The sequence below is a fragment of the Glycine max genome, chromosome 18 (genome assembly GCF_000004515.6).
Source record: "Glycine max cultivar Williams 82 chromosome 18, Glycine_max_v4.0, whole genome shotgun sequence".
Lineage (NCBI taxonomy): Eukaryota > Viridiplantae > Streptophyta > Magnoliopsida > Fabales > Fabaceae > Glycine > Glycine max.
This window is the reverse complement of record NC_038254.2, coordinates 13,345,095-13,361,486: the sequence shown is the minus strand read 5'-3', so window position 1 is coordinate 13,361,486 and position 16,392 is coordinate 13,345,095. Positions and strand designations below refer to the sequence as shown.

General features: G+C 34.6%; 2 protein-coding genes across 4 annotated transcripts; both read right to left on the bottom strand.

Moving 5' to 3' along the window:
- Positions 1-3,805, bottom strand: LOC100778090 (uncharacterized). Of its 3 annotated transcripts, none has more exons than XM_006602206.4 (2): positions 2,448-3,805; positions 1-1,917 (listed from the first exon to the last, which is right to left on the bottom strand). In XM_006602206.4, exon 1 carries the CDS (start codon positions 3,663-3,665, stop codon positions 2,457-2,459), a length of 1,209 nt encoding a protein of 402 aa, XP_006602269.1. In that variant the 5' UTR covers positions 3,666-3,805; the 3' UTR covers positions 1-1,917; positions 2,448-2,456.
- Positions 3,806-5,168: 1,363 nt separating this feature from the next.
- On the bottom strand, positions 5,169-8,897 carry LOC100788793 (transcription termination factor MTERF2, chloroplastic). Its single transcript, XM_003553104.5, has one exon. The coding sequence runs from the start codon at positions 8,657-8,659 to the stop codon at positions 7,445-7,447; it is 1,215 nt and encodes a 404-aa protein (XP_003553152.1). The 5' UTR covers positions 8,660-8,897; the 3' UTR covers positions 5,169-7,444.
- Between the last annotated feature and the right edge of the window lie 7,495 nt (positions 8,898-16,392).

Here is a 16,392-nt window from a genome sequence, read left to right as displayed (position 1 = left end):
TGATCCAAAAAAAATACATTAACATTTTATTCCTTTACTTTATTGAGTATTACATTTCTCACATTACAAATCATTTCAAAATCCACCACATTCATCACAACTGGTTGAATTTATTGTGTCTCGGCAACTAATTTAGCTCATTTTGAATTTTTAATCACTTCATCTTCACAGCCAGTTTGTCGAAGTGTAGTGTTTTGAATGAGACTGGCAGACCAGTTTGTCAACATAAAACTGGGATTTTGGCAAAAGGATCATCTCAAATTTTGCTAAAGGCACTTAATTTGACTCTTGATAACGGTAGATATCAGAGCTTAAGAGCATATATAGTTCTTTGAAGAGATAAATCAGAATTCCAAAAAGGACAAAACAATGAAGTCTTCGTATCTTATTTCCCATGGAAACTTAAGGCATGTAAGCTAGATAAAGATACATTTTGTACTTGGTTCCCCTTCCAAGCCCCAACAACCTAAGGAGCCTCCACTTGAAGGCAATTGATGATATCAGCATACAAAAAAGTACAAAAATTTGCTCAAGAACAGGCATGGTCAAAAATCAAGGTCAAGAATCATCTAGATTGGAATCAAATTGAATAGTAGCAAAGAAAACTAATACGTGGAGCTGATCACTCTGATATCCATATATGTATATCAACTAGAGGTTTTTAAGAATATTTCTCTAGACCAAACCCAGCTCTAGTAAACCTCAAATCTCCATTTGACATTGCTTGACTCAACTTTGCAAGCATTTGTGTTGCAAGGAACAGAATTGTCTTCAAAGGACCTAATCACATTTCACCTTATTCATCTATCTTTTGATTGCTTCAGAAAATTTGGAATGCTTGAAAGTTGGTTTCCAGAAGTGAGATGTATGCTTGAGGCACTCCAAGATAGATTCTAAATAACATTTCGTGTTTAGAATCAACTTAAACTAACATTGCTGTAGTCTAGAACACTTTAGTTCAGAATGATTGAAAGAGATATTGCTTTTGGGAAGATATATATAACCAAATTGTGGATAGCAGACAAATACAGACATGCTATTTCGATTCTTCTGACATAAGGAAGATATATCATTTGACTTCAAAATCAAATTGCTGTCTCACACTCAGGTACCAAATATGCAATTAAGATAAAGCAGGTGTCAAATCCAGGTAAGGGAGATCAGAGCAAAAATATTAACATATCAAGTCATCAGTACAGAGCTAAGATCCCTAATAACATATTTCCATACAAAAGTACTTCTAAAAATTCAGTTCTGATAATCACAGATCTCACCTATTTTGAACTTGAAGCATAATGATCTTAGATGTCCTCGCAACATAAAAAATGAATTATTATAAAAGAACAACCTTTGTTTATGAAAAGAACAATGGGGAAGAGAAAATGTTACACTTGCTTTCCAGTAGCTAATCCAATATTTCACTACAAACAATATCAATATCATAACACTCATTACCCATAAGGATAAAAAATTAAAAATCATTTGGATGTATCCATGATTTCACATAAAAGTATGCACTAAAAGAAATTTGACAGGTAAGCAAACAAAGTGACGACGGAGGAAAGTGAACTGCAGGTCTAATTAATACCCCCCCCCGGTTAATATTCTCATCTTCCATGGTTAATCCACCAGAGTTGCTTGCATCAGTATCCAGCAGAAAAATAAAAACTAACTCTACCTGAGTGCATTCCAATCCAGTTTCTATCAGCCTCCAAACCCCATAAATGTTTATGAAATTTGAACAGGTTAAGTTAGTGGGTAAACCAAGATTCATAGGCTAAGATGCAGTACAAGAATAATCATTCCAAAGCCCCTGATGATCCACAAGACTTTCACTATTATCGGGTAGTGATAGTCAAATGTACACTTACAAGTTACAACCTTATCCACATGTGTAGAAATCGTTTAGACCATAACCTGTTGTCACTAAAAAAGGTCACCAAATGACAAGCTTACCATTGAAAACATAGAAACCTGGAAGTCAATCTTAAGAATGAAATAAACAGTTCCTGAAGAAAACCTTCATAAACGATAAAACACTAGGCACTCTTTTTGGTGTCAAGAAGAATAATAAATCAACCACGATCCCACAAATAAAAAATTATCAGTAAGCAGATTTAACTAAAGGAGCATTGAATCAGTATGCTATAAATATGACTCAAACTACAAACTCCCTCTATGGCTCTACCCCAAAACGTACGACTCAAAATCAAGGAAAAGAAATAAATCAACCATGATACCACAATTCAAAATCACTAGTAAGTGGACTCAGCTAAACGACTACTGAATCAGTATGCTATCAATCAGACTCAAACTACAAACTTCCTCTACCCCAAAACCTACAGCTCAAATCTTCAAGCACAAAATGGAAAATTGAGGTCAAATTCAATCATAGCAACGTGATGAACAACAACTGAACAATTGAACAGTTAAGAGTCAGCAGAAACCTTTACAATCTACAGCACCGAATCCAGGTGATCAACGTGCCCTTTATACACCTCCATAAGCCCCGGTACACGATCCTGGAACCGCCCCACAAACTTCTCCAAAAACAACTTCTCGGTGATCAAAATAGCCGAGCTAAGCCGTGAGTCACTCTTCACCAGCCCCCTCTCCTTCAACACCTTCATAACGCGAGACCGCGGCATAATTGTCTTCTCCAAGTTGGGGCTGAGAACCCCCGGAGTCCGAAAAATATCCTCTGCAGGCCACCCCATATCCTTAACCAAAAACCTCATGGTCCTCATGACCTTATCCTCCGACATCAACATACACTGAGGGTACCTCCTGAAGGCACAAAGACACATCTCATTAGACCAACCCCACCTCTCATAAACCTCCACCCTCTTCTCCCAAGCCTCCTTGCTAGTCCCAACCACCACCTTCACCGCCTCCACAAACATGGTTTTCATCGGATCAAACCCGAATTTCACCACCTTCTCCACAGCCTCCACGAATTTCGTGTGCTCCACACACACCACACCGAGGTGGTTGCACACCAGGTGGGCAATGGGGCCCTGCGGCACCCCTACACCTCTTAGGTGCTCCACGTTGGGGATCAAATGGTTGATCAAGCCACGGCCGGTGAGGCACCAGGGAACACGTTTTAAGGCCAAAACAACCTTGTCTCTGTCTCTGAGGACAGTGCTGAGGATGTTGTAGCGCGGAACAAGGCAGTACTTGAGGCTGCCTTCCAAGAGGACGGAGTTTCCGATGAGGAGTTTGGGGAGGTCGGAGGTGGAGAGGCCGATGGAGAGGAAGAACTGGAGCTTGGGCAGAATGGTCTTTTCGGGTTTGATCTTGAGGACTATGGGGAAGCGTTTGACAAGGAGGGACAACTGGAGTTCGGAGAATCCGAAGGTTTTGAGGAGGTTAAGGACGGCGTTAGGCTGATCGGGGGATTTGAGGTGGACCCTTTTAGAGAGCTTGAGGGCCCACGCGGGGGACAGGTTGCAGGTGTTGATGAGGTAGGAGAGGGTGAAGTTAGGATTTTTGGTTTGGGATTTGGATTTGGATTTGGAAGAAAAGGGGTTGAGGAAAATGGATGGTTTGTGTTGTTGTTGTTGTTGCAGTAAAGAAGAGAAATGGGTTTGGGTGGTGATGAATGGAAAAGAAGGGGCTAGTGTTGAAATCAGAGATCTTTGCTTAAGCAAGGTAAGCATCATTTTTTGGTTGAGTAGGTTTCAGCTTTCAGATGCTGTGATTGCAATTGCATGACACATTACGAGGAGAGTCCCATTTGTGGGTTGCACAACACAACGGTGAGTTGTTCGATCACCTGTCAAGAAATCGGGTTATAGAGGAGTCATTGGAACCCCCTCCTTAATATTAATTTTTTCTTAGCAGTTCTTTTTGGATATGTACATTAATAATTTAAAAATAAATAACTAGATTTGTAATAATTTTTTTAATAGTGAAAATAATGATTAAAGTATTTGTATAACTCTCATAATTTTATATTTTTCAATCATTTTTAACATCACATTCCTTTGAAAACATTTTGATTGAAATTTAAAAGAAATAAAAAATTTTAATGAGTCACACTCCTTATTTAATAACTCTCGTAGTTTTCTATTTTTTTTAATAATTTTTAACCAATAGTGTATGTTAATAAGAGTGTGTTACTAACATTCTTGTTAAAATTAAATTCGTTTTGATGCAAAAGCTACAAGAGTAGTTACAAATTAGATCCAATGATAATCACGTCTGACCAAGTTAAGATTCGCATTTGATGGCTACAACCATGAAATAATAGCACATGTCTAAACTTCATTCAAAACCCATATTAACATGAAAACTACTATTGCGTGTGCTGATAGACACAAGTTGAGGGATTGTAGGAGGTGGTTCCAAACATACACAAAGAACATTTGTATATAAATTGTCATACATTCCAATGAACCCAAAAGCGTGTTTTTGGAAGGATTCAATGGAATAGACATTTAGTGTCTTCAAATGTAAATTCAGACACAAATTTAGAGGGTGTTTGTTTTTACATTTAAGTTTCAAATGATTGAATGTTCATTGAAATTGTATGAATTAAAATAAATACAAACTCACGAAGAGTTTGTGTTGATGAGTAGAGAGGAGGAGGAGGGAAGGTTTATGTTGTTGGGAAGGTTTTTCACATTCATGTATAGTTTTCCAATTATTTCAGGATCACTAATAGTGCGGTTCAAGCCGAACTGTTAATATAAAATGGTTAGTTTGATTTTTTTCTTTGAGAAAAAAGTTTTTTGCATGGCCCTAATTGAGAGTTTTTCAAAGTTTGGTTCAAGCCTGCATCTTTTTCAGAGACAGCCTATAAAAGTCACTCATGGTTTAGACTGTTATTCCAAGTAGGGGTTCCAACATTACTTTAAGCACATTTTAAAGGTTCAAATTTGAGTTACATAATTCTCAAAATTTCTAGAGGCTAGAACTGTTGTGTATATATACAGTTTGGAAAGAGAGGCATCAAATAGAATTCTCAATGCATAGTTCAAACTAGCAAGTTCTTGAAAACTAGAAATAATAGAAACAAAATTCGTTATATAACAAAAAAAAAATATCTACAAAATTGAGTAATCAAAGAGAAGAAAACAGCAATTGATTCTGAATAAGAAAATAATCAGTCCTATTAAATCTCAAATTTATTTACATTGTATATACCAGATTACAACCAGTGCTAAAGCACAAGATTTTGCATTCATTGTGGAGTCAACAATTATTACAACACCATACTCAACATAACAGGATGACCATCACAATTTTATAAGGACTGACTTATAAGGTAAGTGACCCTCCACAATTTTTTATTTTTTATTTTTTGTTAGGAAATACTTGAGAAGGCTAGAATATATTTTGATCATACATATCAAGTCCATCGACTACATACCAGAAGGAATCAGAAATGAGTTCTATATCTGTAATCAGCAAAACACTTTAGCAGAAAACACAGGAAATATTAATAGGCATAACCATTAGGCCTAAGAAATGATAGTGTGAGTATAAGAGGTTCAAAGAATAGATAAAAATAAATTATTGGAATGTTGTCACTAGCAAGACATAAGGAAACAAAAATTAAAAAATAACGAGGAACAACTAAAGTAAGGAAGCTGTAGCTAACATTTGTAAGCTTTAGCTTTCCAAAATCAATTTAATTCATTATTAGAAATGTCATCAATTTATTATCTTAATGTCCGTAATCAGTGAATAGTATAATGGAAACTGGCATAAAGAAGAATGCAAGATTATTTTACCAAATTATTGAAAAGTTCAAATGTTCAATCAATTTGAAACTAAGTACAAAGTTCACAAAGAAAGACAATAGGTTAAATAATGGTCGACATCTAAGAGCACGTACTCAAACTATGTAAATCATAACATCTAACAGAAAATAGAGCTTCAAAATCAGTGTATCAGAAACTCATTGTAAACATTTCAAAGCTTAAAATAAATTATCATCCTCTGAAATCAGTTCAAATCATGCAAGCTGCCAATACCATCACCAAAACTACCACTCACCACAATCACATAGTGTATACAAAAAAATTATAGAATATAACCGCTATCAATCTTTCCCAATGTGTTACTAGATAAAATTATTAGCATGTTTAGATTACACGCAAGAATCAATTCTACCCTATAAAATAATGGTGATACCATGGAAAAGTATAAGCAACTATTTGTGGTTTTGCCTTCACCATGAAAAAAGTAGCTGTTCCTAGTAAAGGACAGTAGGAAAACATTAACATCAGAAAGGACCAAAGTCATTAGCATAGGACCAATATTAGCATCAAGTTTCCCCTTGTATTTCATACACACAGAGAGCTGTAGGTCTTATTTGGTCCGCATCACCCTTTGGGATTCAAAGGGTTAACATCTTGGCCCGTGACATCTATAATTAAAGCAGCCCCTAAAGCTAAATAAAGTTCTGCAAATTTGAAAATGAAAGTGCACCATGCCATTAGCTATAGCTTTTGGCTTAATGGAAAGGGCTGGATCCAAACTTTGATCATAAAAGTTGATGCTATTAAATCCCTTAGTGCATTGTTCTTAAATATCTACAATTCTTCATTATTTATACAGAGTTACGGACTTTGATTACCAATATTATTTGCCAAAGTGACCTTCCCCTATTTTCTAGTTGATCCCACAAATAATCTAAAAATCTGCTCAGAACTCAGATCCAAAGGACAGAATTCTCCTTCTAAGCCTTTCCCCTTAGTTGTCAGTTCTCAAATGACCACAAAATACAATACCCACTCGTCTAAACTCTCCCCCAATTTAAGCGCTAATTCCAATTTTTTACAACTTTAACTGCTAAACTATTCTAACTAACTACTCTCAGGAACTATCAAAATCATAAAGATTACCAGCGGTTGACAAAATTTCAAATCTAAACGTATCAATGAGTCCATGTAACAGTATGCACTAACAGGTTATAGGGACAGTTTTATGTTAAAGGAGCTACATGATAGTAAGAAATCTTAATAAATTCATTTATTAAATAATGAAAATGGTAGCACGACTAAATGCAATTTGGTTCAAAAAGAAATAAACTTTGATAATTGATTCCCTCTGCATGCTTTAATAAAAAAGGGGCTCCTAACAAGACATTTTATATAGTTTATGGTAGTTTGAACTATGTAGCATGCCTATCAAATGTCAGTTTTGTTTAAAATGAAAAGTATAGTATGGTTATGTGATAACAGAACGAACCTCAGATGAAACAAATGTTTCCCATAATAGATAAACACGTTTAAAACAAAAAAGGTAGAGATAAAGATAAATTTAATCAGAATTACCCCATAATAGAACGAACCTCAGATGAAAATCATCAGTAAGTAGATTCATGCACTTCGTTATAAAATTAATAAGATAAAGTAAATGAAACTCAAAGTTTAATTTAGCACTAAAAAACAAAAAGAAGTTGAAAGTTAGGACTAAAAACCTTCAAAGACTATATTTCATTCTGATTATTGATCAACCCTTTGTAGACATCAGATAAATGAGGCAAATCATCCTGAAATTTGATGACAAATTTCTTCAGAAAGTTTTTCTCATTTATGCAAATAAAGGAACCGAAGTGAAAATCATTCCTAGGCAGATTATTTGATTGCAAGATTTTAATTACTGAGAATCTAGGGATAATCCTCTTCTCTAAGCTGTAAGATAGAACAAGAGGATAATCAGCAATATCTTCTGATGGCAAACCCATATCCTTCACTAGGAAACTCATTTTTTTTGTATATGTCTCCTTTGACAACACCATAAAAAAGGGAAACTTGCCAAATGCTCGAAGAGCTATTTTGTAGCTCCAGCCCCACCTCTCATAAACCTCAAATTTTGAATCCAGCATTGCTTTACTAGTAGATAAAAGCAAATGGACAGCCTGCACAAAAGATACTTTCAAAGGATCACACCCAATTTCCTTAGCAGTCTTGACAGCTTCCACAAATTTGGAATGCTTCCTATATGCTGCACCAGGAAAATGGCCCATCAAGAGAGAGATGGAAGTTTGAGGCACACTAGATTGCCTCAAAACCTTAATGTTTGGAACAAAGTTATTCATCATGTCACCATATGTAAGACAAAAAGCGGTAATTTTCAAAGATCTAACAACTTTCTGATCATCGCCGACTATATCACGCAGGATCTCATAGCGGGGGATGAGGTAATTTTCCAAGCTACTCTTCAAGATAACATAGTTACGAAGTAGGATCTTTGGCATGTCAGTGTTGGAAACCCCAATAGAACGGAAGAACTTCAGTTTAGGCAAAAGGGTTTTCTCTGCCTTTATAATAAGAACTTTGGGATATTTCTCAACGAGTTTTGCAACCTGGATTTTGGACAAACCATAGTTGTTGAGAAGATCAAGAACAGCATTTGGGCCATGTGCGTTTTTCAAATTGACCCTGTTGGAGAGCTCCTTGGCCAGTTTTGGGGACACCCCACATGAGTTAATGAGGTAAGACACAGTAAAGGTGTCACCTTTGTGGTGGTTTCCATCTGATTCAGAATCAGAAGAGGTGCCTGAAGTGAGTGAAGTGAAGGAAAAAGGGAAAGCATTGTGTTTGTGTTGCAGAAGAGAACCCAATTGAATATGGGTAGTGCTTTGGCGTGCGAATGATGATGATGCAGTTAATCTTGCCATTTGAAAAAAATTAGGCATCATTTACTCACAGATATGTAGGCTCCACTCTGAGTTTCAGACTATTGGCATAGCACGTGAAAGCAGGGTATGCGGTTCAACGCTGCAACCACTTCCTCTTCCTCGCAAAGAATCTTGACAATGTTATACTTGCAAATGACAGCGTTTGCCGAAGGGATTTTGGGAATGTGAGAACTGGAAAACGCCAATGTTACCTGCTTTAAAAGTTGTGAAACCCAGGCCGGGATCATGGAATACTGGTCCAATCGATATTTGACCTGATTTGATATGATATATATTAAAAAATTTAAAATTATATATATTTATTATATATAAGTATATAATTAATATTATTTGATTAAGAAAAATTCATTCATACTCCTAAATTCAAAATAACTATTGAAGTATTAAAGTTGATAACACAAATTCTAATTCAATAAGACAATTACGCAAGTTCATAATAAATTTTGAAATGAAAACACAAATAACATCAACATGATAACATCCATGAGTTACATCCAAGGAGCCAATGTTGGGTCAATTTCAAGTAATCCTTCTTCATCAAAAGATTGAAATTTTTCACCGATATTACTTTCATTTGGATTAACATCTTTCATGGTGTTGTTTGGTGGTTGTGACACATCATCATCCTCATATTCATCCAGATTTAATTTATCTATGGAAACATCATTATAGATTCAAATTAGCAATTAACATAAGTACATAAGTGATACCTAATAAATACTAATGTTATTAAGAAACATACCAATATCATATGAAGTTGATTGAATGAACATGTTTGTAAGATCATTACGTAAAGTCTCCACCTCTTCACGAGTTAAGAATGATGGTGACTCCTCCAACACCTAATTACAATGGTCATCAAGGGTTTCCAAATTGATTGGGTCATAATTTCATTGTCTTAGTTGATTCCTAAATTGATCAAAATGTTCATATATCAACAATTAAAAAAAATCCTGGCAAAATAGGTAAACAATCAAAGTATAATCAATATAATAATACCTTTGTTGTAACCTCAAGTTATAACAAACATAAACAAGGTCATTAAGCTTTTGATGTTCTAACCTATTCCTCCTTTTTGAATGGATCTGTTCAAATATACTCCAATTTCTATCACAACCCGAAGCACTACAAGTTTGGCTTAAAACACGAATAGCCAATTTTTGCAATTGTGGAGCATTACATCCATAACAATCCCACCATTGATCTAAAGTAAAACATATAAAGAAATAAATCAAATGCAATGAATATATTATAACTCGCTAAAATAAATCACAAATTAATAATGTTATCAGAGTATCAAACACTAAATTTACCTAGCACGACTTTGTTCTGTTTACATATTGCAGCTTGTATAGCAAAATCTCCTTCAAAAATTTTATATATCCTCATGCCTTCATTTAATTTATCTTGCAACTCAAGATCTCCATGTGTGTACCTATCAATGAGTTCCAAAATCCCAGATTCTGTGTTCTTATGCTTTTCAAATTCTTCAGCATTGAATCTTCAAGCCAGATTTAACTAATAACCAGTTTCATGTAGATCTTTGCGAAGCTGTGAATCCCAAAGCCTATCAAGGACTTCTAAATAAGGCTCCACTTTCCTCTTATTTCTCTAAAACCTCATAACCATCTCCTCCCTGGCCTTATACATAGCCTAGTAAAGAAAACCCATGGCGGGTTTATCTTCACTATCAACAATACGTAACAGACAAACTAACGGCTCTGTAAGCTTCACAATATCAACACACCATTTCCAAAAACCAGAGTCCAAGATTTGCTCCACAAATTTTTTAGCCTTGGAGTCTTTGGCAAAGTTGGGCTTATCCAGTCCCTAGATGTCACCATGGGCCAATATGCTTTGCAAGGCAATGAAATTAGTTGCAAATAGAGTTGGAGCTGGACAAAGTTCTTCCACTTGTATGTTGTTTCATCAAGAATAATGCATAACAATGATTATATATGTACTTAGTTATTTTTAAGGCATGTGAAACAATCTCACTTACTTCCTCAAATTTCCCAAAGTCTTGCAACATTAAATTAATGCAGTGAGCAGCACAAGGAGACCAATATACTTTAAGAAACTCTTTTTCCAATAACCTACCAGTAACAACATAATTTGCAGCATTATTGGTTACAATGTGAACAACATTTTCTGCTCCAACATATAACACCATCTCCTTGAAAAGCTTAAACAACATTTCAGCAGCTTTAGAAGCATAGGAAGAAGCATCAACAGACCTTAAGAAAATAGTCCCTTTAGGATAATAAACAAGAACATTAATGAGAGTTCTTCTAGAGTGGTCAGTCCACCCATCAGCCATCAGAGTACATCCAGTTTCCTTCCAAACTTCTTTGTAACTTTCAACAAGCTTTCTCACTTCATCAACCCACATATTTAACAAAGGACCACAAATTCTATAAAAATTTGGGGCTTTATACCCTGGACTCATGCTACTAATAGCATTAATCATGGGTTGATAATATGTTGAGTTAACTGCATTAAATGGAATTGAAGCATCTATCATCCATTTTGCAATGGCTTTGTCACACTTTTCTACAATTTGCTTATTTTGCAAGACACTCTTCAAGCAAGGTTGAGCTCCAGGAGTTGTTCTAGGCATGAAATACTCATCTACATAAGGAGTGTTCTTCCCCTTTTGAGACTTGAAAGAAATTGGTTTTGGAGTTTCTCTTAATTCCTCAACTACTCTCACAAGGTCTTCATCCATTTCAAATGTATCACTTTTTTTAGATTGTTCTTGCTGCACTTTTCTTTTCTTGTTCTTTTCAATCTATTCAAGTAATTGCTTCATTTCATGTTGGACATCAACAGAAACCTTCTTGCAAGCCTCTACTTGGCCTTTTTGTCCTGCCAAGTGAGCCTTAAACTTGTTAATACCACCTCTCTTAATTCATTTATCACAATAAATACACATCATTGTCACTTTTGTAGCACCCTGATCAATTTGTTTACAATGTCCCCAAGCTGGATCATTTTTTCCTCTAACATTCTGAGAAATATTTGGAGTGGATGCTTCTTGAGATCATGGAACTTTAGTAGATGACATGTTCAAGTCTAATTGCAAACATTAACTTCATTAGTTAGTGATCATATCATCATATATGATATTCAAAGAAAAAAAAAACTAGATTTTTAATAGAGAATACAAATATTCAACTCTAGGTAAAAGCACCAATATATCATGTTTTAAAAATCTTAGAATGCATATTTTTTAATATTATCTTGACAGATGCATTATATTCACATATACAAAAAATTGTTGGGCCAACCTGTTTTGTGGAAGCTTATTATCATAAAATTAACAAGCTGCATAAAATTAACCTAAACTCAAGCTTCTATATAGAAAAGTACCGAATATCCATAATACAAAAAGAAGATGATAGGATACATTATTTTCTTCCCATATTAATCTTTGTATTGTTTAAAGTTTAAATTGTGATAGGAAGACATTCCTTTCAGTATATTTTGGTACTAATTATTAACATGATAGTGATGATACCAAAGTATACTTAAAAATCTAAGTAGCTAATTAATACATAAGTCAAATGCAAATTATGTACCTTTTCTTGGCAAAACTGAGGCTTAACCCAAAAATGAATGCTAAAAAAAAAACCAAAACTGAATGCTAAAAAAGAAAACTCATGCTACTAATATTAGATAATTCTAAATATCTAATATTTGCAAGCATCTAGCCTTAACCCAAAACTGAATGCTAAAAAAAACCTCCAGCTGTTAAGATCTTCACATCGTTTCAAACAACACTAAGATACATATGAAACAGGAAGCTTGTAAGGAAAAATTTATTTTGTATATTATGTGTCCAAGTATCAATTTAAATGTATAAAGCAGAACTTGAAGCATTGAAACAAAATGTAGATATTTACTATTCAAATTGTTTTACTTTAGTGAATAGTAAGGCAATGTATATCAAACCAACTTCACTACTTATGCCTATTGGATACAAAATTAAGAAGGTGTTATATCCACTAAGGAAAAGTAATATTCAACTTAAGAACATAATAAGATTCGCCTAGTGCTACACTTCATGAAAGCAGCTTTACATTGAAATTTAATACCTAAACCACAAAAAGTGTGATGGGGTAAGTCCAAAAACCTCTTTAAATGCAAAGAGAAAATAGTCGAAGACCCAAAATAGGAAAATCGTGGAATTGTCGAAGAGAAAATTATATATATCAAGAAATGTCGAAACCATGGAACTGTGGAAAAGCAAAAGCAAAACTAGTTGTGTAGCTAACCTTGTTTGACAAAAAAGTAATAGACGCGTTAGATGAGCTTCTGGTTGGGACGTCATTTTGATGATTTTGTATTTTTTTTACACGAAAATCCAATATGGGTTTTAAAAACCAGCCGGGGCACCGGGTTTGCACAAACTCGATCGGGTCTAACCGAGTCATATCGGGCTAGATGCATGATCGGTCCAATAACCAAACCGGCTCGATTATGACATTGGGTCCCAGTCGGACCGATCCAACCTGCCAGGTTAGACCGAATTTTTTAACTATGCCTGCATTCACGCAGTCGCGGACCATCTGATAATCAAATGGTTAGTATTTTAAAAGTGTTTTTTAAGTTAAATTTATTAAAATAATTTATTAATCATTGAATCTTCATCATATAGTTTTAATCATTTAACTGTGGGAACGTGTGTTTTCACCAACTACAGAAAATCCAGATCCCAATAGTCATTCTTAGATAAGAAAAGTAAATAGAATAAATACTTAATTCTAGTAATTTATTTTTTAAGAGCTTTTTTTATATTTTTAATATTAACATTTTTTTTTGTTGTATAAAAAATTATTCGTATTTATGATATATCATAGAGGATAAAATAGTTTTTTCATATATTATTACGTTAAATTGATTGGCAAGTCTATGTGTTTTTACCAAATTTTTAACTAAGTTTTTTTAAAAAATTTATTTGAATCCCTGAAACTTTATTATTTTTTCAATTGATTTATCTCATCTATCTTCGTTGAGTTAATTATTAGAATTTCAACCTTTCCAGATCAATTAAACATTCTTTTAAAAGGTAGAGACCTATGCAGATCAATTTAATATTATATAATATTTCAAATAATAAAATAACATAAAATTATAAAAATCAAGATATAAAATTCTAAATTACTATTAATGTCTAAAATATATCTTATAAGATTAAAAATTAATAATAATAATAATAGTAATAATTATTGACAAAATAATTAATTTCTACAAGTAGTACTTAAATATGTATTTATATTTATCTTGAAATATTTTTATTTAATTAAAACACCTACTCAAATCAGTTTTGAACCGATTTTCACTGGTTCTTATTGATTTTATACCGGTTAGAGACTGATTTTCGTATTGTTTCTAAGAAGAGATAGGTTTTTTATCCCTACAAAAAAGAGATAGGTTTTTTGGAATATATGATCCGGTCATTAAACTAGTTTCAAGTCAAATTGATCGAATTTATGATCCAAAAACTAAAATACGATGTTGTTTGGTTCAAGTTTGTAGTTCATTCAGTCTGAAAGTACAAAATTCATAAAGAAAGACTATAGATTAATAATGAACAAACATCTAAGAGCAGATACTCAACCTGAGTAAATCATAACAAATAACAGAAACTCCTTGTAAACCTTTCAAACTTATGATAGACAATCATCCTCTCAAATCAGCTCAGATCAAGCAAACTACCAGTAACATCACCCAAAACTAGCACTACAAGATCCATACTCCATAGTGTACACAAATCACTCAATGTAAAGAAAACAGAGAACGTAGAAGCAACCAATCTTTCCCCACGTGTTAGATGACAAAATTATATCAATGTGGACAACGTATCATATCTATACAATTCAGTAGTGAGAAAAAGGAACCAGTACCATCCAAAGCTACATGATTTCAACTTGAGCGAGTGTCAAAATAAACTTGCCATTTTCATTTGACTACACGAAAAGAAAAAGAAAAGTTTCTATGAATGAATTAAAGCCTCCAAAATGCATCTCCATCTGAGTAAAGTCATAGGACCAAGGTTTTGCCTTGTATTCACACAGAAAGCTGTTGACCTTATTTGGTCAGCTTCAACCCTTGGAATTCCATGGGTTAACTGATTCCTAGCCCATGACACCTGTGATAGACACAGCCCCCTTAAGCTAAATAAAGTCCTGAAAATTTTAAGAGTGTTGCTAGGTGCACCCAGCAAAATTTATAAATGGCAAAAATGTCCTTGGCTTCTTTTTTCATTATAAAAGCTTTTTTTTTCCTGAAAATGCACACAGCTCCATTTTTGTTCGCTTTTTTTCTCTGTTTTTGTGCGGCATTGTCTCCGGTTTGTGGGTTTGTTGTGAACGGTTAGGTGCGGTGAAGGTGAAGGTACCGGTGTTGAGCCCTGCGGTGGTCAGCGGCAGCAAACGAGATACGCAGAAGGTGGTGGCTCTGTCGAAAATGTACAGATCACGTACGGATCAACTTGATCCGTAAGTTGGTGTGTTACTATTACGGATCAACTTCATCCGTAAGAGTAATTATTTTTAATATTTGATATTTTTTGAATTAAGTTTCCCTTTTTTTAAAATTATTAATTTGTTTGTATGACCATTTTTTGTTTGAGTTGGTTAGATGGATGAAGATGAGTGGATGTATGAAATAATGTTTGAACAAGAGGATATGGATTATGAAAATGAAGAAGCATGTGGTGCGAATGAACCGCATGTTGATTGTTCCGATGTATTCAATATTTCTCAGGTTATAATGTTAATGTTTGTCACAGATTTAATAAAATGAATACTGGTAGAAAACTTAAATTATGTGGATTGCTTTGTAGGTGTTTGAGTGTCGAGAGGATGTTTTGCGGTGGGCTCAATCCGTTGCTCATGAAAACGGATTTGTGGCGGTGATTTTAAGGTCGGACACAAACACAGGTAGTAGAGGAAGGACTACGTTTATGTTAATTGACTGTGAAAGGAGTGGCGAGTATAGGTGTAGGAAAAATGAATTTATCAAAAGAGACACTGGGACTAGGAAATGTGGGTGTCCCTTCAAGCTTCATTGCAAGCCAGTGGTTGGAGGAGAAGGCTGGATGGTGAAGTTGATTTGTGGAGTGCATAATTATGAATTGGCTAAGCCATTAGTTGGACATCCATATGTGGGGCGATTGACTAAAGCCAAAAAAACACTTATTGCTGATATGACGAAGTCCATGGTGAAGCCAAGAAACATTATGCTAACTCTGAAGCAACACAATGCCAATAGTTGTTCGACCATTAAACATATATACAATACAAGGAGTGCATTTCGTTCTTCCATAAGAGGAAGCAATCTTGAAATGCAACATCTGATGAAGCTTTTTGAATGTGATCAGTATATTCATTGGCACAGAATAAAGGATGAAGACATGGTTCGTGATATCTTTTGGTGTCATCCTGACGCAGTGAAGTTAGTCAATGCATGTAATTTGGTGTTTTTGATAAACAACACCTACAAAACAAACCGATACAGACTTCCACTACTCGATTTTGTCGGGGTGACACCGACTGGGATGACATTCTCTTCCAGTTTTGCATATGTGGAGTGTGAACACGTTAATAATTTGGTTTGGGCTTTACAACGCTTTGAAGGCCCTTTTTTAAAGCGTGATGCCCTCCCTGGAGTTATTGTCACTAACAGAGACCAAACATTGATGAATGCAGTGAAGGCTGTATTCCCTG

Bases quoted from the DNA above. Each gene is read 5' to 3' on its own strand.
- LOC100788793 (XM_003553104.5), bottom strand. From the start codon at position 8,659: ATGATGCCTAATTTTTTTCAAATGGCAAGATTAACTGCATCATCATCA.
- LOC100778090 (XM_006602206.4), bottom strand. From the start codon at position 3,665: ATGATGCTTACCTTGCTTAAGCAAAGATCTCTGATTTCAACACTAGCC.